General features: G+C 44.0%; 1 protein-coding gene across 2 annotated transcripts in view; it reads left to right on the top strand.

The window, feature by feature from the left end:
• runx3 (RUNX family transcription factor 3) overlaps nt 1–23244 on the top strand; it is a 48588-nt gene extending 25344 nt beyond the window's left edge. Inside the window, exons 6-8 of one of the 2 annotated variants that reach the window (XM_034858031.1) lie at nt 9331–9477; nt 15295–15369; nt 20806–23244. In XM_034858031.1, coding sequence (XP_034713922.1) covers nt 9331–9477; nt 15295–15369; nt 20806–21287 — 704 coding nt within the window. In that variant the 3' untranslated portion in view covers nt 21288–23244. The remainder of the gene's footprint in view (nt 1–9330; nt 9478–15294; nt 15370–20805) is intronic. The other variant, XM_034858032.1, reaches the window with a different exon arrangement.
• The last annotated feature ends 2003 nt before the right edge of the window (nt 23245–25247 follow it).

Here is a 25247-nt window from a genome sequence, read left to right as displayed (position 1 = left end):
CCCCGGGCCACGCCCATGCACCACAAATCACATGAAAGGCTCACCCTCAGTGCAAATTGCTCTCTCAAAAGCAACTTTGATGTTTGAAAAAGGAGATGGGTGTCTTTGAAAGAAAAGGCCTACAGGTGTATCAGTGCCAGGGGAGGGAAACAACAGTGGCATGTCTGGTACTGGGTGCTTTCCTGACTGCTGATGGCCTGCCACAACTCCCCACACGTATAACCTGGAGACATTTAAGTGGCCTAGGCATGAACGCAATCACACACAAATCTAGCAGCTTATCTCAACAACCAAACTCATGACTAACTAATTTATGATTTGGCGAAGAACATGGTCTTCCCCAATACCACTGACAGACAGATGGGAACAGATAAAGATAAGATTTTATGTCTTCTTCAGAGAAATGACACTCCATGGCGTCTGCAGTGACTGGAGCCTGTCGTTGCCCCTCCATGGGGTCACTCCAGACGCGTTATTCTTAGCCTTAGTGATTAGAAGCAGAGCAAATATTGGCCAACTGATAAATCCAGTGGAATGCTGTAGTGCATAATGAATTGAGTTGGTTCTGATTTCAGAGAGGGACTTCACCACATTCTGAGGTCTAAAGCTTGTGATTGGGGGGGGGCAGTTTTCTTTAGTAGTCATGCAAAATATCTACATATTAGAGACAACCAACCACACTCCATTGTTAAATATTTTGGGAGACATCTTTATGTCATTTAATAATAGATACGTATGAATGCAGGACTGTTGCTGTAAGAGTCATTAAAGCATCACCGGACAGACATGAAAGCATCTGTAATATAATCAAATCTGTGTTGGGGGAGGGTAAATAAAGGACTGAGATGGAAGCTCTTTGACCACTGTTGCCACCTTAACCACATCTAGAAGCTTTGAGGCCAACTCCCTTTGAGGGCTACACACACACACACACACACACACACACACACACACACACACACACACACACACACACACAGCTGTTGATAATCCTACTTAGGCTTTCCTGTGAAAGCAGAGCTAATTAGTATAAATACCTCAACTAAACTGAGGTGTAGACAAAAAGAATTTAGCCATTAGTCTATTACAGGCACATTTCTTCTCTTCTTCCCTTGCTGCCTCCTTTTGCATGTTGCTGCAGCTTTAAAGCACAAGTTTTTGTCAAAAGGAAAAAAGAAGAGCATTGTCTAACATTTTGAAACAGCGCGATGTAACCTCATCAGGCCAGTTGATGACGGTCGGAGACACACTCGCATAAAGCCTCTGGCCAAAATGCCCTTTGCTTTTTTCACTCAGACAAAAAGTTCCACCATGTATTAGCTGATGCCAGAGTAAGTAAGCAAGCAAACAGGTAGTAAGCAAGGCGTACTAGGAACTACCGAATTATTTACAAAGGCCCCAAACAGCGCTTCCAATTCATTCTGATGATGCAAGTCGAAGACATTTTGTCAGAGTTGCTGACACGCTGGTCCAACATTGCTACTCCGCTCTCTGTCTCTCCACCCTCTCTCCCCTAAACTCACTAGCCAAGCGTTTTTCCTGTTTACCTACCTATGAAGAGAAGTAAATGCCCACTCTGTGTGTGCTCACTCTTCCTTATTTACACTGACCCATACAGGAGGGAGCCATTGGGACCTTTCAGCCGTAATTCAATAAAAGTTCCGTTCTGTATTTAGAAAAATAAATGGCCCATGAGAGGAGGAATATTTTCTCCCCCGCTGCATTATGACAATAAACCGTTTTCTGTGGTGGGGCAGTAGGGATGTACGGGGGTGGTGTTGGGGGCGGTTTGTGGGAAGAAGGCACCTGCCGGTTACTGGAAAATACGCTGTGTACCACCACCCTGCGGTTTGGGATATTTATTTCTTCAGGCCTTAATGGTTAGGAACAGTGAGCAAATAATAGGTGTACCGAGATCTTTCTTTTGCTTCCAGAAGCGGAGAAGGTTGTAATCCTCTGGGTAAACACAGAGAGAAGCCTTGGAAACATCACAAAAAAGAAGAGGTCAATTTTTGTAACCTCAACACCACTGCAGCAGTCCACTAACATGACAATCTCAGAGAAAATACTTAAAGTGAAGTACGTGCATGCCTACACAGTGGAAAATTCACACATTTGACATTTGACACATTTACTTTGACCCACCTGGAATATTAGCTCACATTCTGTGGAACTATGTGCATGTTTAGGGTCAAATGCATGCTCGATGCACATTATTGTGTGTGAACTAGTATGCACAAAGGTGTGAACACGAAGCCGTTTGACACATCTGCTGGCGTTGCATTGATGTATGTGACAACGGCAGCTTGCTTTCCTTTCCCACAGCCATGCAAGGCCCCCACCTTTCCCCCGGCACCTCACTGCTTCGAACAACCTGACTACCACGTATATACAAACATGTACACACACACACACACACAGACAAGCACAACAACCCCATTCACCATTAGTGCTAAAATAACACACTCAAAGCAGCTTATTGCTTTAATATGATTTGTCACCGGAGCCAAATAGGCCTTCTGTGCTATCAAGGCCAGAGCAGCAGCAGCAGCAGCAGCAGCACTGGGAAATCTAAGAAATCTGCAGGCACGCTGCCAAAACAGCCTGAAAAACAGCCACTCTCCTATCAACCCCAACACGCCTGAACCCCTGAGTAGAAGACAGTTAGAGACACACACACACACACACACACACACACACGCACGCACGCACACATGCATAGAATAGAGGGACAAAAGAGGTATGATTGCTCTCAATGTGTTTTGGGCCTTGTTGTATTGTCAGAGAATCCGGGTGCATTGGACCTTATTTTGACACCCCTTCTTTCTGTTTGCCTGCCTCAACCTGCCTCACTGTAGGGTTGTCCTTGTGTGGCACTGCTTCTGTTCAACACACACACACACACACACACACACAAAGAGCTTTATCCCCTTATCAGAAAAGGAAGGCTGTGCTCTTTGCTCAAACAGTCTGATGTAGCAACTTCCGCTGTGAGCAGCTTGTTTTCAGACCTGCGAGGGGAATTTTCACACTGACGATGTCCCCAGAGAGAGACTGATGCATCTGCCTAAGGGACCAGACGATCATCCAGCTGTGGTCAGAGAGGTTGAACTTCTGATAAAAGCGTGCCAAAACTTTTACCGACCTCTCGTTTAGGGCAGAGACTTAAACTCACACCCAGTTTTTGTCCCAGGAAATAAACAGTCAGTGCATTTAATCCATGGTAATGATATAGTCGTAAAACGTAGTGCAATCATACTGAAAGTGATACAAGTATGTTATGTAAATGAGCGTATAATAGTGTAAGGTCTGTGTGTGGCTAGCATCGACTCATTTAGGCCCAGACGAGACAGCCACAATCACCAGCCAAGGGTAAAACCCACATCCTTCAGGGTCAGCCTCAAAACAAGAACTTTGATTCGTCCCACTGTAAATACCCAACTGTGTGATTGGTGGCCTTGGGAAACACCAAGTGCCAAACACCCTTCTGCAGAGATGCTGTTTGAACTGCCACTTAAAGAACGAAAAGGGAAGTATAAGACAGAGTGGCGGAAAGAAGCAGGGTGGGAACAAAAACGTTGGGGGTTCAGGTCTGCTAGTGAGAAGGAAGAGGAAGACAGGTGTAGTCTTTGCTCAACAGATGTTGAAACGTCCCCAGTGTCTGTTGAGGGCAAACGGAAGTTTGCTCGCAGGCAAGTAGGCCTAGCTGCAACATATGTTCAACTGTCGCCCCGCATCACACAGTTAGGAGTTAAAAGTTAGATAAGGATGCTGCTCTGGTGTTCACATCTTTTCAACACTTAACTTTCAGCACGGAAAGCATGGACATATCTAAGAGGGAAGCTAGATGCATTTTAAGTTGCGTTATTACTGATTTGACTCATCAGCAACAACGGAAAAAGTCATTCAAACATGATAACCTACAAAAAGCTGCTGTCACAGTCTATCGTAGTAGCCTTAAGATTGGACTCAGACATGCTTCTTACACTGACCAGGCATTCTTGTATGAACTCCTATTGCATACTTACATAGACCTTACAGCCCAGACATAGTTTTCAGTGTTAAGTGAGATACATCCACCCCAAATCAATTCTAGTCTGTTATCAGGGGCCTATCAAGTCCATTTATATGTTGAATACAAATATTTACACTTCAAATATATTCAGCGCAGACCTGGGCCGGGGCCAAGGCACGTATTGCCCTTTGCCATTGAGATAGAGTTTCACTTTGCCCCTGAAAAAGCGCCCAGCCCTTTACTAAAAAGAGCTTGTGTTTAATGTGTCTCCCTTTGGACGGGAACATATGTTTCTTTCTTTCAATGGAGACAAGAGACAGACAGAGAGAAAGAGAGGAGAAGCAGAGAATTATGTGGGGGATGAAGGAAGGAAACGGGTCGTATTGGGTGATCATTCAGCTATGGCGTCGGTGTTTAAGGCCTGGCTGTCACCTTACTGAGCAAACACTGTCTCTGTGTTGAGCTGATATGAGCTTTGTGGAGGGAAGGCACGGTGGAGTAAGCTGTTCATGTGATCTGGTCTTAGAGCACCGGTTGCAACCTCATGAAAAATAGCTTTGCACTATTCACATCACTTAAACTTCAATCTATCTGCATGCGTTTCAATGCACAAGGGCAAAGGCGCAACGCAACATTTCAAGTTGTTCTGCAGCAAAGATGAAACTATCAGGAAATAAAAAGACAAAGACACACACACACACACACACACACACACACACACACACAAAACAAAGCGGGTTCTGAGAACGGCACACCCATTTCTTTAAAAACACAGTCATCGCCTTTCATTGCATCGTTAATACCAGAAATTTTATATCAAGCATTTTATTTGTTCTTCATAGACTTCCATAATGCTTTCAGATGATGCGACCGCTACTCTGAGAGGAGGCTAGTAAATCTACAACTTTTAGCATCCATTTCTGCTCTGGGTGCTTACTGAGCACTGCTGTTTAGGCCTCATGTGTGCAATGGCCCCCATCTCCCAGCTCTATCTTGTGGTTATGATATCATAGAGAGAAAAACAAGGGCCTTCTCTCCTAAGTGCACCCTGACACATTAAATATTCATCCGACCACAGAAACCCCTCTGAAATGGGGCTGGTGTGGAGCGCTGGCACCCCTCTGGCCCCCGGACCTGCAGAGTCAAATGTTGGCGGTCGGAGCAAACACACTGTGGCTACAGGCAGGGTCAACTGGACAAAGAGAGCGCATTAACACAAGGTTTAACTGCAATATCATTTTTTTTTTTCTTTGATTAAGATTCAATGTGCAGGGGAATAATACAGACGGCAAAGGTTTATAGGATGACTGCCACCTGATTAATTTCTTAAAATCAGTAACGAAAAGGTGCCCATATAGCTCAGTTGGTAGAGCGGGCTCCCATATATAGAGGTTTAGTCCTCAATGCAGCGGGCTTGGGTTCAACTCTAAACTGCGGCCCTTTGCGGCATGTCATTCCCCCCTCTCTCTTGCCTTTCATGTCTTCAGCTGTCCTTTCAATTAAAGGTCTAAAATTCCCCAAAAACTAAAACTAAATAAAATAAATATATGTATCTATATCGGTTTATGTTAATGAAAAACAACCAATTAACTCAAAGATCGCCTGTATGCACGGAATCCAGAAAACAATTGAGATTAAACAATCCTTCTATTACAAAAAATGAAAATACAATTAAATAGTTCCCCTTTCATTCAGTATTGTTATGCATAGAAAGCCTCCTAACTTCATAGAAAGCACATAGAGTAGAGGGAACTATGGAATCTTATCACAATCCCTATGGGAGTCACGAAGATTTAAAGAAGAAGACTGCCCTACAAAATTCACACGGATAGAAAAAAAGAAAGTTTATTTCTTTAGTAGCTACAGTTAAAATTAAAACGAGTCTTGAAAATGAGAGGAAGTATGTGCAATTGTGCCGCCTCTCTATTGATTATTGGTGTTCCCGGGTTAATGAACTCCAGGCCTCGTTCTACTGCAGGGTGTCTGTAAGTTTCACCAAGTCAAATTTAAGACTTTTTAAGACCTTTTTAAGACCATCATCAATTAAATGTAAGACCTTTATCATAAACAAAGCCCTAAATTCAGTATACCTGAAGAACAAAATCAGTTTTATGTCTGTGGTAAAATCCGAAAGAGACTCGCACCAATAACACGAAAGCTGATTGGCTGCAATTTAAGTTACATGTTGGGCTCATTTGTAGTCATAATACAGCAAAATTATATTTGGACACCACAGAATAAAAAAAAAGAGCGTAATAAGATAGCGCATGGATGTGTGAAAATTAAGACCTATTAAAAATGATTTAGGACTTAGAACAATTCTTCTGCGAATTTAAGACTTTGTAAGGCCTAACATTTAGATTTTTAATAGGGCTGCACAATTAATCACAATTTTATAAAAATCGCAATATGGAGTGCTGCAATGTCCAAATCGCAGGGGTGCACAATGTTGCAGGTGAGGCCCCATTTTTTGTTAAAGGCAAATTATGTGTCAAACCATTTTGAATGAAGTATTCAGTAGGTGCTGCGGAGATGTCCCGGACAACAAATTGTATCCTACAGACTAAAGAAAAAAATCTTTGTTTTGTACAGATCCTCGCAAAAATCACACTATAAATCATTTTCATGTTTTAGATTTTAATAGTTTTCAATGAAAATGAGAATAATGAAACAAAAATGATAATTCCTTCTAATATCATAATGAATTATATTATGGTAATATCAGTCAAAATAATTGCAATTGGATAATTTCCTCATATCTTGTAGCCCTAATTTAAAATGTTTAGACATTTTAAGACGCAGCAGAAACCCTGTAATGAAGCCTCCACTCCCCCCAAAATCACCCTCTCACAGCCCACTAAAGCCCCCCCTTCAAGCTGTGTCGACAAACGCAGTGTGTACCTGCCAACTGGAATTGGACCACGAGATCCAAAGCTTGCCTTGAGTGTGTGTACGTCTGTTTGTGGGCAGCTGAATGATCACTTTCATCCCTAAAGCGCCAGCCAATTCTTCTTAGACCATCACTGGCCGCAGAAAAACTGACCAATTATAATTTTTTCCCCCTGCAGTCACACTTTTTCCCCCCAACAAGACAGCGGTGGGATGTATCATTTCCCTGACCTCAGTCGTTTGAGGTGGTGTAAATCTCTTAATAACTACACAAGGACACATATAGGGGCTATATTTGGAAGGCTGCTTCCCCTGGCCGCCCCTGGAGCAGACAGTAGCCACAGTGTCTATGTGGGCGATGGAGCCTGGACTTGGCACTGTGTGTGTGAGTGAGTGAGTGAGTGAGTGAGTGAGTGAGTGAGTGAAAATGAGTGAGAATGTAAGCCTTCATTCCTTCCATCAAAGTTTAAAACAGAAGGCGGACTGGCCACAAAAGAGTGTGAATAAAAAAAAAATTACAGAGTGTGTGTCTGCGTGTGTCCCCCAAGTTCCTGAGTAACATCAAGAAGCCGCTGGGCCAGTGGATGGAATCACACACTCCGTCCTTTCCTTTGGCGTCCAACATCCAAATGCTAGGGAAAACAAACAGCGGGGGAGCAGCAACTGAATTGCTGTCTCTGGTCAGATAGATTAGTCATGACTGAGTCTTTCTCACACACTCACTCATAAAGTGCAACCGATCTGTTGATCATCTGTTGATCAGTGGGTGTGAATAAAAAAAAAAAAAAAGTACTATTCTGTGCTGACTTTAGAAAGAAAGGATTTTGTATCAGAGGGCTGCTTGCGGTTAGACATTGTGTCTGTGCATCAATGTGCAAACCCTTTCTATATCTGTATGCGTGTGTGTTGTAGCTGTCCACGCTAGATATTTCTTTATACAGTAAAGAGGGCACCATTTGTTTGTGGGCACAAACAAATGGACAGAGCGGTAAACGAAAGGAAACTTTACCCATGGGTCAGCCTCGGAGGGAAGATATATTGCCCATGGGTCAGTGGAGAGAAAGGACGGGCAAAATCCATATTGGTCCGTCTGCCTTGCCCCCTTTATATACTGATAAAATATTCAAATACAGCCATTACTTCACATTAGGCTACTCTGTAGAGATGCCAGGGAGAAAACCACAGAACGTATACATGCTGGTTCACACACAGTTTTGGTGCATTGATAGTTACATTAAAATCTCTTCCTCCCATTAGAGGCATAGCCCTCATCCGGACTCACGTCTGACATTTAAGGTGTGTTCACATGTAGAGCATGTGCACGTATGTGTGTGTGTGTGTGCGTGTGCGTGTGTGTGTCTGAACATGTGTATTTATACATGTCTGCGTATGCGTGTCAACATAAAAGGCATGTTCAGAGGTTTTTTTTCTTCTTACCATCTCCCTCAACAGGACATCAAAGTGATAAGGGCGCTAAGTGTGTTGGTTAGTTCTCCGGGCATGGACCAAAAGAGATGCATCAGATATGCTTCACTTTTTCAGAGTTAATTCTCACATCCTGCACACATATGCACACGCACCTACAAAAGTTCTCTTTTTGTTTAGTTTAACACTGATGACTATATGGTCTGGTAGCCTTGGCTTGGTGTTTCCTTCTGACTAAGTGCTGTGTCAGTCAGTCAGGCCTAAGTTTATGTTTCTGTGTGTGTGTGTATGTGTGTGTGTGTGTGTGTGTGTGTGTAAAGGTGGTTATGGGGGGACAGATCTACTCTCTACTCACGCTCTTGTTTTTTTTAAAGCAGGATGGGAAGATAAAGATCACTTAGCTTCAGCAGTTCATAGAAGCGCATAATGTCACAATTCATAGCTTATTATTTCTTAGACTTTAGGTTCAGGGAAAACAGCATTCCTCAAGCAATTATTTTCAACCACTTACGCTATCGTTATCTGCAGATGACGCGACAGCAGGTGCAGCTTGGGTAACACTTAGTGTCTAGCCAATGTATGTCAAGGTCTGCTAACATTCTAATAATATTTTTGTATTTGCAAACTGAAAACAGTGTCTGACAGTGACAGTGCCCCCCCCCCCCCCCCATTTGTATAATTTCATCCTGTGTGAGTGTTTGTGAATTACAATTGAGGATATTGATGGTCTTCACAGTCCAAGTAAATTTTACACTAATAACAGTTTAGACAGGCAAAGTAAAGTTTTTTTTCTTCTTTTTTGCCAAGACATGTCAAACTGCCCGGCTTCATTAAGACATTTGGGAGGAGGAAAGGTTTTCCAACAGGACTCTTGTCATTGTTTTTGCTATTTTTGTACAACTCTGGAAATATAACGTGCCATTTTCCTGGTTGTGTAGGTGTCAAATTGGCAAGTCCTTGATTTCTCTCTTACCCGTCCTCCTCTAATGTCGCTGTTTCAGGGCACAGAGTGAAGATAGAAGACAACCAGAAGATGCAGTTCTCGGACAGGCTGTCAGAGATCGAGCGCTACCAGCGGTCTATGCGGATAGGCCCAGTGAACAATAATCCCCGCCCCATCCACCAAACCCACCTAAGCACCACACAAGGTGAGGACCACTGATACATAAAACCTCAATCTACCAACATCCCCATAACACACTAAAGTCAGCTCACATTAATCAACATTACTTAGAAGTAAATAACTTCTTCAATAAAACAAACATATCTTTGTTTTATTCGGCCAGAGGGTAAGTAATCATCAAATCTGTTACACATCAACACAGTACATGCAGTACACCAAGCATAAAACTAAGCCAAGAGTCCTTCATGTGCGTTTTCTCCACGGGGGGCTTTCAAGTTTTGTTCCACTGATCTGGGAGCCGTTATTAGTATTGGCGGTCCAAGTGGAAGCTCATGTCAGTTCTGTCCCCGGATGCCCTGCGTTGGTGGGTCCGGGCCCCCCAGTGTGCAGGTTTGAGTCTGCGGCCAGGTGGCATGGCGGGTTCTGCCAACCGAGCTTGGCCTGGGTGCAGAAGCTGGCCTCCGTACACCGCAGACTACAGCCTCAGGAATGTAACAGCCAGCCGCTACCTTGGCAATCACGTCACTCTCAGGATGGTCGAATGTGCGGGGGTGGAGGATAGGGTTGTGGGGCTGAGACTCAGACTGAGGTGGTGCGATGGAGGGGAGGGGGTTGTTTCATGCATGTGTGTGTTTGTGTACTGTGGACAGCTGCGTGGGTGATGGTTGGAGTGAGGATGAGTGTTCACTTCCCTGTCATATGTCAGAACATCTTAACAGGATGGCATGTCTGGTAACACGCACGCACGCACACACAAAGAGCCCTCCTCTCCCACCCACTCTCTAGTTCTCATGCTAGCTAATGAACCTCATTACCTTTGTATCTGCATGTTGCTTGTTTGGGAGCTCTGGGCCGTGTGTGGGTGGAACTCTATCAGTGTGTATCACAGCCGTACACCGGTGTTTGGCCTTGTGCTTAGCTTAGCCAGCGCTGAGTCACCAGTATGGGCCTATCTAACAGCTGACTGCCGAGAACACTAGGGTCTTTTGCCCTGCTCCCGCATGTCCTTACTTACTCCTGATATTGATTTTGTTCTCTCGCACGGCCTGTACTGAGGAGAAAACATGTCCGCCATTTTAGAAACACCACCGACCGGTTACGCTGAAAATAAACACTGTTGAGCTTTGACACAATACAGTCACTGTGATGATAATTTTCGGATGGGTTAGAGTTTGGCATGAGCTCTGTAGGCTGTCTGCCAATAAAAAGCCCCCTGCAGCTAAGCTTATACTGGGAGCTTTAAGTTTCTGAGGGCTGGGGGGGGGGGGGGGGGGGGGGGGGGGGGGGGGGGGGGGGGGGGAGAGGTGTGCAGACTTGGTCGAGACAGAAGATGAAGAGGAGCTCTTCGCTCTGCTCTCGTCTGCCTCGCACAGGATTAGGGCAGGAATTAGAGCGTCGTAGGCTTGCCAGGCTTCAAAGTGCTGTTGCAACACACACACGTACAGTACATACACCGTGAGCAGACACAACACATTAACATCAGTTGGAACCGTCAGAGACGGTAAAGGCCTTGAGCTTTGCGTTACAGCTGCCAGTGACTGGAGGCCGTCGATAAGAATTGTGTGAGCGAGACAGACGAGGGGAAGGGCTGTAAAAACCACACACCTTAATCTGTGGTATTACCATCATGACGGCATACTGCAGGGCAAGAGTGGTAAAATAATTAAATAACAGAGAGAAGGGCCCTTCTCCCTCCCACCTCGACTATTTGTCAAAGTGTGTGAGCAGCAGACTGGAAATGTACGCACACATCGCACAGAGCGCTCCCGTTATGTGTAGGAATCATGCACAGACAACACCACAGTATTATAAGCGAAGCTCAAACAAAAATAGACTTGTTGTAATAAATCCCATTCAGAGAGACAGGGAGGTGTTTACATATCAACAGCACACACGTCTCTGCTTTTGGCAGCACTTCCAGACACTGTTGTATTTTGCAGATACTTTAAATCCAGGGGCCTGTTTGTTTGAGAATTGCCGGGTGATAGATCGCATGTCAACACGTTATAATTAAATGGATTCCCGCCTCGCCATTACAAAAGATGTTTTCCATTATCCGGGGCTGGAACCTTGCGCTTTTTCCCTTGAAGACAGCTAAATGAGAAAATACAGTGTCATCTCCTCCTAAAGCCTCCTTGCTTCATATTGTTGTCTGAGCAATGAAATACTGTCTCAGTTTTCTTGTCAACAGGAGGTGTCTCCAGACATCTGCTCAATGCTACTCTGGATTCTTAAATCACACAGTCGATTGCACCATAGACACATTGAAAATACAAAAATATATGCACACACGCAGATACGCACGCACCCCAACCCCCCCCCCACACACACACACACACACACACACATAAACACACACACATTGCTAGTGTTGCAAGTTTCTTTGCTAGTGCCCCAGACAGACAGGGTAATTAAGAGCTCATTACAGTGCATGCAGTGACAGGATTCCTGCACGCTGGCAGACGCTGCATTTGCTGCTTGTTTTCGTTCTTCTGTTGCCACAGGTAAGCCTGCTAGACATGTGGAATGATTCTCAGCACGGGCGGAGGGAGGGTGTGTGGTTGAAAATGCGTGGTTCAACTAGTGCATTCAAGCAAATCTGACACTTAGACAATCAAGTACTAAATTGTTATTCTGGTTTGCAAAACCTCAAGTGAGGTACATGTGTATACAATGTGTCTGTGGGTGGCAGTTTTTTTTCTACCTCTGATACAGAATGTAGTTAATCCTTTAAAATGTCAGTGTGACACTGCATTTATAATATATAAACAGTTCTTTCCACTTTTAAGAAAAGCAAACTGATAATACAAAACTTGGATTTTCCTCAAAGTCGAAAACAGATTCCAGTTTTACCTTGTTCCATTTAAAATGCAGACAAAACTCAACAAGCCCCTGGCACGACCTCTAACAGACAGCCGAGACGAAAGCGGCTCTTTTAACTTAAATGTGTTTTAACAGTGAGAGAGGGAAAAAAGAAATACAGCAGCAATTTAATCAGCCAAAAAAGTCCTGGCACTTTTGAGGTGGTATCATTTAACATGTTATTTGTTCCAACACCTGTGTGTTCCTCTCTGAAGATGAATATCTGATACTAGCATAACGTTCCGCCATCAAGTCAAGTGCTGGCTTTGATGAGGGCCCAAAAGAGAGAGAGAGAGAGAGTGTGACTGTGAGTGTGTGTGTGTGTGTGTGTGTGTGTATGTGAGTCTGTTTGTCTGATGTGTGACCCCAGTGGAGATGTTATTAAAAAGGTCAGTAGAATCTTGCAGAAATAATATATTACAGATTTCACATTTGGAATGTACTCCTTGGCATTTATCCTGCAAGTTACTCTCTATTAATGACACTTCCACAAATGTTGGTACCTCTGGCTTCCTCCTGCAAAACTGGCACACATCTGCTGCAGCTGTGCTTTGGCCCAGTTGTTCAGTATGTTTAGGCTGTGGCCTCTGGAACTGGACTTCACTTGAGAAAGTCCTGTTTGATGGAGGACCAGCCCAATGCAGCCGTGCCCCTCCTGCCTTGTCCACAGTGACCACACTGTTTACACCACGTAAACAAGCTGGTCGGCCCCCCCAGGTTCGAGGCGGCACTCTGCTACTGCCGCAGCCCGAGAGGCTCTCACTAATTCACACATCCAGAAAGACACGATCAGCCAATTACAAGCGAGACAGGAAATTAGCGCCGTCAGGTAGCTGTGGTTTGGACTTTAGAGCATCGCCGTCACACTAGTTGGGTTTCATGCTGATTTCTGCCAAACCCAAGCAGGAAGCTGGCCCTCTGAGGCCAATACAACCAAAACGAGCAGGAGTCAGGACCAGTCCTTTAGACGCACTGTTATACTTCTGCGCTCCACTATTTACATAATATGTCAATGGCTGCCACGGAGTTTGTTTGTTATGGTGCCTAAAAGCTTCACTTGTGGTTACTCTCTTTTTGTGACCCTGAGAAGAATAATTCAAACTGAAAATGTTTTTGTTCTTCAACCAAAAAAAAAAGAATCTTTTGAAGCCGCCTCCTTGGTGAAAAAAAGAAAGAAAAAGAGAAGTGAGAGCGAGTTGTTTTTTACCAGACTCAACTGTTTGTGTAAGTTATAATTTCACATCAGAGTCAGCCTGAGTTTTACATTTCAGCAATTACAGAAACTACATGTGTCCCATGAACAGTCTCTATTGAGTCTGGGGAGAGGGGAAGGGTGGGAGGACGACAAGCTCTCAAAGAGAGCGTAGGATTTTTCAGCCCATGTGTTTGTTTTTGCTCACGTTATAAGTGAGGGCTCAAAAGACATATCAAATGTCCCACATAGCTGAGCCAAGGCCGTGTTCCTCCCCTCTCTAACACGCTCTCTTTCTCTCTCCTTCCCTTGCTGGCGTCTTTCTTTCTCTCTTGCTTGCTCTATCACATTCTCTCCCCGTTGCGACGCCTAAGGCCTAAGCGAAACAGGAAGCCAGCAACAAGGGCCGGCATTCACTGTGTCTCAATGACACGCTTCATTACGGCAGGCGCATTACATGTCTCAGAGGCGTTGCTGGATCCGGAGTCACGAGGATGGACGCCATTTTGGCTCAATCATCTTTTCAGCCAGTCCTTTCATCTACACATGCACTTCAAAAGCAGTGCATGTATTTATTTGCGTCCTCCGAAAAACTACACTGGCACTACCCCAAAGCTACTTATTAGTGACGCAGTGGCCTCTTCCTCCCACTCCAGCGCCTGCCCTCCCCACTCCTCAGCTCCGCCCAGGGGGTGGTCCTCTTATTAATAGGGGTAATCTGTGCCTCTGGTATTGACGTTGTCTGCTGGCCAATCAAAATATTTGAAGGAAATGTTTATTTTCTTGAGCGAATCGCACCAGCTGCTTGCAAGCTTTTCTGAATAAGGCCATTTATGTGTAAGAATTTGCCATTGTGAGGTATAGTGCAGGACCTCTCGGTGACTGAGTGCTGATTTGGGCCTTTGCAAAGGAAGTGGAGGAGCTCCAGGGGAAGCACAGATCTTACACATGCTGAGCCCAGTGTGGCTATAGGTGAACAGCCCATAACTCCCCCCCACCCCCACCCCCACCCCTCTGCTGCTGGCATCCATCTCCGTCCTAATTGCCATTACAGGAGGTTAGGAGTTTACTATATTTTGGTATTTCAACAACGGAGATTTTTTTTTTTACAATATGCTGTTCAGAGGCTTTTAGACACAACCAATGTGCTGAGAGAGCTCATGTCCACAGAGCTCCGTGCTAGTTGTCTTGTAACAATGGCCTCGTCTCAGACATAGAGCAAACAGCCCTCGCTTGGGTCAGCCGTGCTGCGGTGTGGCCGTTGAGTGTGAAGCAGGGTCCCACGCGTTGGGCCAGTAGGTCCTCGATCCTTTCCCGCGCATCCTGACAGCTTGGCTGGACAGGCTAGCGAGTGTCCTGCACTTCACAGGTCTCCGCTGTCCCTCCAGTGTCTAGCCTGAAAGACCCAAAAATATCTCCCATGCACCCTTCAAGCATGTTTTTCCAAGACTGGTCTCACTGTGGTGAGAAAACCACCCCTCCTCTTCCCAATCTTCCCTGCTCAGTCAGCAGAGGCGAACCTGTGACAGGAAGACACGTCTCCAAACCGCCAGATGTCAAGACAGTTTTAACAAGTCTGTCATGAAGAGGTTTCTGGATCATGCTTTAGATTTCTATGGCACAGGCAGTGACTCACTCACATTGTACACAAATACAACCCACACATTCATCTGTGTTCATCAAAATACTGAAATTTAGCATTCCTGCACAAACAGAATTCCTTCACTGATTTATTTCTGATATCAGGTCGTAGTTCTCACCTATCGTTCTTATTGTGTTTTACACCAGCCCTGTGGCAGGAGCAGATGGACACCACCACACTGAAGACATGCAAGGTAGAAGAGGACCTGAGACCATGGCCAGGTGAGACATTGCAATGCCCTGCTTCCTAAATGTTTACTATGCCATAGATGTCTGTATAACTATGCTTTTGGATACTCTTTCTTTTAACTTTTCCTCACATGTAGCTCGGCTTTTTCAGTTTAACCTAAAAAAAAAAAAAAAAGAGTGTACATGTGCATATCTGTGCTTTTGGGTGTTAATGAGAAAATGGTTTTGAAGGGTAATTGTTAGTTGCTAAGACACAATCATCCTCCATCCATCTTTGCCCGCTTATCCGGTATCGGGTCGCGAGGGCAGCAGCTCCAGCAGGGGACCCCAAACTTCCCTTTCCCGAGCCAAATTAACCAGCTCCGAATGGGGGATCCCAAGGCATTCCCAGGCCAGGTTGGAGACACAATTCCTCCACCTAGTCTTGGATCTTTCCTGAGGCCTCCCAGCTGGACGTGCCTGTAACACCTCCCTAGGGAGGCGCCCAGGAGGCATCTTTACCAGATGCTCAAACCACCTCAACAAGCATAATGAGGGGTGAGGTCACTAGTAGTCAATGGCCTTAATTACTAAGTGTGGGCAAATAGGCACAAAAAATAGAGCATATAATGGAGGCATTTTGGACTGCCAAAGTGTTTACACCTTTCAAATAGTACATATTTAAGAGCTTCTCAGAACAAGCTGCAGACTTCCAAACTAACTTACTTTAATTAGACATTGCAACAGCCTTTCAAATTAAAATAATACTGAAGAGGAAAAGCGGGCATAACAGGGTGTGCCATTTGTTGTGACAATTTTGGAGTCAGTTTCGTTTTGCCCGTAGGGCCAGTACTACACCCAAAACATTCCTTCAACGCCACCAACCTGCCTGCCTTCTTCTTCCTCTTCCTGCCACTTTCTTTCATTTGTTTGAGGATTTAGGTTTTTGCTGCGGTCTAACAGACCCCTTAGTCTCCTAGCTATTCCTTACCCAGAAACTGCCACACCACACCAGACATGCTGAATCATCCACTCACACTGTGCTGAGGAAACAATCAGACACACTAAAGAAAGAATAAAAAGACTTGACTTAAGATTTGACTCAGTGCTCTTGCTCTCTTTTCTGCAATTTAGTCGAAATAAGACAACGCCTGAAGCAGAGTATTGAGACCGGGAAATTACACATTTACTTGTGTTACTGCTTGTACGTGGCCTTTTCTAGCCAGAGATTCAGTGCGCAGCAACACCTTCATGATGGTGTAAAAAATGTGAGCAACAGCGACGGTTAGTAAAAGAATTAGTTTGAGGAATTATAGCCTAAACTTGAAATGTCAGGAAATCCAGACCATAAAGAGTATGTAAGAAAGTGTTACAAATGATGATGCTACTTGTGTTCAAATCATTTCATCCTTACAATAACAGTATACATGGTCGAGGGTCAGCAAAACACACATCACGTCAGTGGCTTAGCAGGGACGTATCATTTCTCTCACAGAAAAGGATTTACTTAAACAAAAAGTGTAATCGTGTCACCTTGTTTGTTGATGCATTAGGAAAATCATAGGTTTTTTTGCAATCACAAACTTCCTTTACCCTTGCTTGTATTGCATGTCAAAGTTGGCAACATGCAAAGTCCTCTGTGCTCACATGATAAAGTGCCTAACATGAATGAGACTTTGGGGCTGTTGACCATGGTGCCACAGTACAGAGGTGATTATCATTTGCATTCAACATGATGCTCCAGGCCCAAAGCCGTGGTGCCTAAAAAAACACCTGGAGATCATTTGTGTTCATTTGTGTCTCCTATTTTTTGGCCTGCTCTGCAACTTTGCTCTGGCATTATGTTGTGTTGTCATCATCACCTTGTTATAAACAATAATTGCTCATCCTCATGGCATCCACTTTTTCAAACCACCCGAACCAGTCAATAAATCAAACAGAAGCTCTCTACCTCTGAAAGGAGCTGCATTGTTTCTTACCCGGATCATATGAGGATAACAATCTCACTGCACAGCACAGTGTTTTTAGCTGGACCAGTCTGGGGTTTTCTCTCTCTTTCGTTTACTCCCCTCCACTTATTTGCCTGAGACACCATTCCCTAGGCACTGGCCGTCACAGTTTGCATCAAGCCTGAGTAAACATTTCACAGGTGAGCACCTGTATTTGCATCTCCCCTTTGCCAGCTCCGCCACATGCGGACACACACACACACACACACACACACACATCTTCGTGCACAATTACACACACAGACATGACCGCCTCAAACTTGCGCCTTATGTTAACAACCAAAATCAGTTTCTCCCATACACAAATGAGGAAAACCTCCGGTCATATCTGGGTTACACGCTTGACTGTGGACTAGTGGAGTTCTTGAGCTAAGCAGAAAGGAGGAGCATGACTCCACCCTTGGTGTTGCAAAATTAAATAAGTGCGTGGCGCTATGCTGGAGAGCTAGAGGAGGAAAGAGAGCACTGGAACACTATGTTCTCTATAAAAACCCTGATTCCCAGCTTTGTAGACTGGGAACATCACAGACAGCAGACTGTGCCAGCTAGCCCTCTGGGGTCCATCCCCTCTCCTGTCCCTGCAATTTAGTCAACACATTTCAGATGAGCCTAATAGAGATCATGTGTGGTTTTGGGCCGCAGAGGTTACAGCCAACTTCTACCGGGCCCAGTTAGGAAGACCCTCTCTGCCAAAGACACACCACTGTTACCACAGCCACAACAGCAAAGCCTGTACTTACTGTCTGGGTGGGGGAGCGTGGAGTTGCAGTAGGTATGCAACATGGTTGAGAAAGAGCAGACTGAACAACTTTGCTTCTCAATTACAAAGCAGTTTGTTCAGCCCTCCCCCCTAGAGGGAGCTACTGTGCTGTAGAGAGTTTAAGATGGTAGCAGGCTCATCCTGGCTCAGAGCCAAGTGCTTGATACTGCACAAGCCCATTAAGGTGTTGTGATAAGTGTCCAGACTAGTTTCCCTTAACAGAACACAGGAGTCAATCCCCACCACAGTTTAGCTAACACGTTTCCACCAACTCCAATTAAATGGAGATCATGTGCGGGGTGGGCCGCAGCAGCAAGAGCCATCAAGTCCCCCATGCCACACATCCCCTCCCCAGCTTCACCCTGAAGCCTAAATTTAGCTCAGAGAGGAGAAATGAAGGGGCAGAGAGAGAGAGAGAGAGAGAGAGAGAGAGAGAGACTTTTTGGGAGTCCGGTAGGAATTAGTGGGCCGACTCCACTTCACCCGAATCAACAGCAGCTGAAGGCTCGGATTTTCCTCGCGTGAAATCAGATATGGAGAACCGACTCCGATGCCTGGTAGACTCTGGAAAAAGAAACAGCCCCCCCACCACCAGACTCCCTCATCCCAAAAATAAGAGGAAATTCAACTGCAGAAGTGTGTTCTTGAAAAAAATAAAAAAGTATAGAAGGGGCCATGGAAATAGCAAAGGAACAGATTTTTTGAAGCTGAAAATGGACCCAGTTCTCCAGACATAGGGAAAAGACATTTCAACAAGACTGTGGCACGCAACTTTGGCATTCTCCCCCCTCAGGGCTATGGCGTGCAAGCTCTTGCTATTTCACGAATACAAGCTCTCTTTTCTCTGCCATCCAATCCACATTTTACACTTGCAGTCATGTGGGCACATTGGACCCATGAAAGCCACATTTGGACAAACAAAAAACCACGGAGGTGTGTGTGCGTGTGTGTGTCTGGTACACAAGCAACAGGTGTGGAAGGAGCATGTGTATGTTGACATCAGGTATGAAGAACCATGTTAAGGGCATTTACAGTGTATAGTATTTCGGCCTTACCTTACTTGCCTCAAAATAATACTAGTGTCATGACATGAGCACAAGTACACAAAATTCCTAACTTGTCAGGCAAGACTTAATTCACGCTGAAGCTGATGCGTGATAGTGACAGTTGCTTTTTTCGTGAAAAACTACACGCTGACCTGACAATTCGGCAGGAGAGGAAAAAAAAAACAGAGGTTTACTAAAAATTGCATAAAACTGATACAACACCTTCTACAGTAACTTACATAATACAACAGAACTGTGGAACATATTTGTTTCTGCACCAGGGTCCAGAACCAAAATACTACAGTAGGTTAGTCTGGCTATTACCAGACCAAGCCAAGCTCAATAGACTTGAGATTGAGCATTGGTCTGGGGAGTCTGCTCTGTATTTTCACTGCAAACAGGTGTGACCAACGGGCCTAGTTCAAATGACTCTGTACGCAATTGGAAAGTCCTTCAACCAATCAGAACAACAATTCGGGTGACGTAGAAGCGACAGCGGCATCAACAGGTTGCTACGTTTTGGTGGCGTTCAGTGGCCGCTATGTTGAATGTAAACAAGAAGCTGCTTGGTTGCTTCTCTATCGTCATCATGTTAAACCAGCCAATAGTGCAACACGTAGATAAGCCAGTTTATGATTGGTTCCCACAAAATTGTTATCTGAAGCAGGAGAATTAAACCTGCAGGTTTCCAGACTGAGCTGCAGGGCAAAATCAAACTGCCGGCAGAGTGTTTGGGGTTTACCCAGACTAACAGTAGATGGCAGCAGGCAATGTTCAGAAGTCCTATTCGGCTGCAGAACTGTAAATAGGTTCATATCCGAAGCTCAGGATGTAGGATCAGCCAATAATACTCCCCACTTAAGTAAGACTGAGCAATATGGTGTTTGAGTCAAGGAACTAAAAGATGGTGACAGTATTGGCCCCTAATCTCAGAAAAGCAAACTACCAAGTCAAACCCTCAATTTCTTTTCCCCTTTTGTCATCTGAGTAAATTATAAAAGTGTGCACTAAAAATGAAGTCCTAACAACTGGGTTCACAGTGCTCTGTTACCTGTTAGATTATACTTAGCAGTTAACTCTGACAGGTCCTGGACTGTGATACATATTAGCTTAGAGTATATTCACATGGAAAGCATTCTCTTTTTTTCTTCCTTCCCTCTTTCCTTTACTTTTTCCTTCTCTGTCTCTCTGTCTGTCTCCGATTGTGACCATCTGCCTCAGACAAAGATTTATGAGTAGCACAACAACGCAACAAGCCGTCAGCGTTTATCCAAAGCACCCCTCAGCACTGACAATGCCTCTTTTCATTGCAAAAGGAAAGAAAGAATACAGTATGTTGCTCTCCTTTTGAAAGAGTGGTAGGAGGGCGGTGGCGAGGGGGCCTTTTCATAAATTCAGTCTTGCAAATGGTGCTTTGGGAAGATGTGCCGTCAGTGCTTGATGATATTAAGCACAAAAAAAATCTCAGTTCATTACATCTATGGACTGACATATCGCAAGAAATCTGAGCTCAGAATTGGGTCGTTTGGAAAGAGTTCTGGAGATGGGGGGGTCATTTTTTATAATAATAGAAAACAAGAAAATCTCTGAGCCCCTTGTTTTATAATCACAACACCAGTTTTCATTTGTGCTGAATGTTTGTTGACTCTTTCCATCTTCTTGTTTCTGCCAACAGGGACCCCAGATCTGTTCAACCAGAGGACCAGCTTTCCGTCTCTGTCGCCGCTGACTGACCCTCGCTTCTCAGACCCCCGCATGCACTACCCTGGGGCCTTCCCCTACTCCACCAACACCTCCAGCACTGGCATCAGCGGCCTCAGCATGTCCGCCTCTTCTAGATACCACACCTACCTGCCGCCACCCTACTCAAACAACCAAAGCCAGAACTTCCAGTCCAACTCCTACCTGTATTATGGCACAGGCTCTGGATCCTACCAGTTCTCCATGGTGGCGCCGGGGAACACCGGGGGTGAGCGCTCCCCCACCCGCCTGCTGTCCTGCTCGGGGGCCACAGGCACCGGCGGGACCAACAGCCTGATGAACCCGGGTCTGAACAACCAGAGCGAGGGCGTGGAAGCCGATGGCAGCCACAGCAACTCCCCCACTGCCATGAGCGCCTCAGGCCGTTTGGACGAGTCCGTCTGGAGGCCTTACTGACTGTCAGACAGCTAGACAATCAGAAGCTGCAGAAGAAGTGTGGGAGGAAAAGTAAGGAGGATGATGAACAAAAAAAGAACACTGAAAGAAAAAAAGAAGAAAAAAAAGAGAAATGCTGCATGTTTGTCTTTAATTTCTCCAGCACTCGCTTTAAAGGCTTTCTCTGTTTTACCAACTCTTTCAAGACTGACATGTATTTAGTACATTTTGAGTAAACTCCTGCACTGTGCTAAATCATGTACTCTTAAAAGGACTATAAAAGCCATAGATGTTGAGGTGTTCAGCTGAAGCTGTAAATAGACGTGAGGGTAAAACCAGGGAAGCCACAGTAATGTTTCAGGATCATTTGCCAGATACTTGTGAAAACACAAAAGAACAAAAGACAATGGAGGTATCAATCATTACAGCGGATAAACTGAAAAAAACAGAAAGACAATCATAAAACAGACTGTTTGGACTGATCCAACTCATTTGGTCGGCGAAGACCAGCAGTTGGACTGGCTGTTTGCTTCTCGAGTGACTTCGACATCCTTCCAAGCATGGCTGCACTGCTGTAGCAATCGGCCCTTTTAAGCTTTAAATTTCTGTAAAAGTTTAATATAGCGAACACATTGTGTCATTTGGATCCAGGGCTGTTACATGTACTTATGCAGTACCTTATTGCCTAATTTATTATCCAAATGGAGACAGCCTTTGGTGCTACGGTATGTGTTGGATGTCTTCAACGCATTCGCTGCATCTTAAAAAGAATGGCTTTTTTTTCTGTCAGAACTCACATGTTTAAGATGTGAATTCTCTTCTGCTATGTCATCAGTGTATTGAGTTTCATCAGAACAATGGCTGATATTTTGAGGAATGTAAAAGACTAATACAGAGGGGTGTTTATTGGTTTCCTTTTTTCTGCAGGAATATTTAAATCCTGCTGGCGCCTACTTTACATTTTCCTTACATTTCTTATCCAAGCCCTTTTAATGGAAGAAAAAGACCCCTCCTATTCTAGTATTTTACAACTGGATGACACGGTTTACTTTTAATATTTATTTGAGCCAAATTGTGAGGAAATGTCCGCATATACCCCAAATCCTTAAGCATTTCTCTCTTGCTTTCCTTTTTTATATATACACACACACACACACACACAGTATATTTGCCTTATTTTGTTGTTAAGTATAAATTTGGAATTTGTGTAATATATTGCAACTAAATTATATTAAAAAAAAACTTTAATGTAATTATTTTGTCTTCCAATGAAGCTTTGATGCACTAAAAACCTTTATTCCTATGAACCACGCCCAAAAATTCTGTTAGTGAGATGGTGTATCTAGAGCCGTAATCCTCTAAACAATTTCCAAATTGCCTTCCTGCGCTAAATAAGCCATTCGCTTAATTTTTGCACTATGTTTGAATTTACTTCTTTTTTTTTTGTTTGGTTATGTATTTACAAATATCTGAAACTCTGCCTAACTAATTATTAATTATTCCTTCAAATGTATTTGCTAAAAACACTTAAAGTGTCCTTTTAAAGAAATCATTTGCAAAGTTATTAATGATGTCATGATTAGACACACACACACACACACACACACACACGTGCACATTCCCCTTGTCAAGAGGGCTTTTCCCCAGCAGTTACACATGTGAGCCCGAGAGTGTGAGGATGAAGGGATAGAAGGAGGAGGTTGGGTCAGAGTAGAGTGGTATCTTCTTACCAACACCAAGGGCAGTTATGCAAAAAAAAAAAAACCTTCCCTTGTTGTGCACAGGTCCCTTTGTTCTGTATATTCAGCGAGTGCTTTGAAGCCTTTATGGCCCAGATTCTGTCTTTTTTTTGGTCTAATTTACTGATCATTGGTGCCAGGGGCTCATGGCTCTGCCAATAATTCATACGCCTGCACAGATCTGGGTAGGAGTGGTGTAAAGACATTTACAGCTGGTATCAGGTGACTGATATCTAGTAAGAGATTTAGTTGCTACAAAAATGAGATTTAATTTCAAAAGTGAGCAGTGATCCAAAAAGGCTTGCATTTGCAGCTCAGGTAAAAATATGATATGCAAGGGGTTTTGTAGATCTCACAGGAAGACCCTCTGCCTTGTTCCTCCTTTTTCTTTTACATCAGTAGCAATGTCTCATTCCTATCTCCCTTTGATTTAGAGGAAAAGCATCTTTCCCTGCTCTCTCCTCTGGAGTTTTTATACGGTATTATGGGCAAAAATCATGCAGCTAGAGAAACCACATGTGTACTTTTATTTGTGTGGATCCTTTAAAAAAAATCTTTTTTTACGCAAAACTAGGAAGCCAAAAATGTACAAGTGAGTTCTATTTTATTGTATGTTGGATTAAAGTTACGTTTTTTAAAACCCCTTTTTCTTTTCATATACCAAAATTTTAAGTCATCTTTGCTCCTTTCATTTCTCTTTATGCTCAAAGCATGTACATCTGAAACTGATATGTTAATTTAAGAATCCCATCTATGTATGTAATAATATCGTTAATGCTTCCATATTGAGTGCTTGTAAAGTTTGCGGATAATGTAGTTTTTAATCATTTTAATTAAAAAAAAAACATGTGTCTCACTTTTGTCTTCGAAGCTGCTGTTTAATAAAACATGACTTGAAAACTGTTATTAAATGGAACTCCAGAAGAGAGTTAAGACAACATAATATTTCTTTCAGCTTATCAAAGTCACCACCTGCCCACTTGAGAAAAATCACACCCACGCTAGATTGAGGATTAGCATTTATTTGGACACATTCTTTAACATTATTTGCTTTATATATGCAGGTGTTGAGAGTGAAAACGTTAAATATGGAGGCACAGGGTATCATTCACCTACAGAAACCCAGAAACCATCACATCAGCTGACAAATGAGCAGAGAAAACAAAGGTTTATAAATGTTGAAGGGACCCAATTTCATGCCAGCACTTTCTGATCCAACACATTCTGTTCTTCTTACTTGAGCCTCAGACAGTAAATGCCATACGGGCCACTGTTTCGATCTCGTAACCCTGGCAGTTCATTGGCTCATCAACTCGTTCCCAATAACTCCCTTTTAATAATCATTCTTGTTCTATTCCATTAGTGACACTCTCGCTGGCAACTACCCACACTTCTCAGGGGTTTGAAAATGCTTCAGCTGTCAACACAGTGGTACCCAGAGCATAAATGAAGTGGAGCTAAGGAATCCAACACCGCCCTGGCAGCCTCCATGTTAGCGCAAGTCGGCAAGTTGTCACTTGTTAAAAACAATACAGGAGAAGTTTGGAATGTCGGCCTTCTTTTTTACCAGCTCTGTGGTTGTTAATTTGTGCGGCGCTGATGGCATCTGTTTGGCCCATTTGAAGCAGAGCCACAGGATTAAACACTTGAGATGCTACCTTGTCGGGTGGTCTGATTTCAAATGTCTCATGCGGTTAACCTGAAATACAATACCCACAGTTCCTCCCTCTTAAACTAATGCCACCTGTTGATGTACTATGAAAGGGCTTTCACTTCTAAATGCTTTGTTTTTCCATCTTCAAATTAGTCACCATTTTATTTTCCCCTGTTTATACACTCCTGTTGTGTATCTATACATATTCCTCCTTTATCCTTTCTTCTTATTCCCTTCTATCCTCTCCTTCTGTATGGCTTCGGCTGTGTCTGTGTCAAGCCTTGTATGGGAGCAGTGTTGGCAGAACAGTAAAGCCTCAGGACGCACAGCACTTCACAGTGCGAGTGTATGACAGATCTGCAGCGTCTTAAATATTCACAACTATTTCCTCCAGGTCTCATCACAGAGTTGCTCTCTGCGTTGCGCCCTGCTGATCCCCCACCGCTCAGGAAGCACAAAGAGAAGATGATAAGCTTTCAATTAGACTGGGCTCAGGGGAATTTTCCAGCTGTCTTCACACACACACTGTGAGACCCGACTCTCTAGTCCACATGTGGGGAGCAGAGGGGCTCTCATCTGGCTCTGTCT

This window comes from Etheostoma cragini, chromosome 20 (assembly GCF_013103735.1).
Source record: "Etheostoma cragini isolate CJK2018 chromosome 20, CSU_Ecrag_1.0, whole genome shotgun sequence".
Taxonomy (NCBI): domain Eukaryota; kingdom Metazoa; phylum Chordata; class Actinopteri; order Perciformes; family Percidae; genus Etheostoma; species Etheostoma cragini.
Note: the sequence above shows the minus strand (reverse complement) of the source record. Positions and strands in the feature narration are given on the sequence as shown.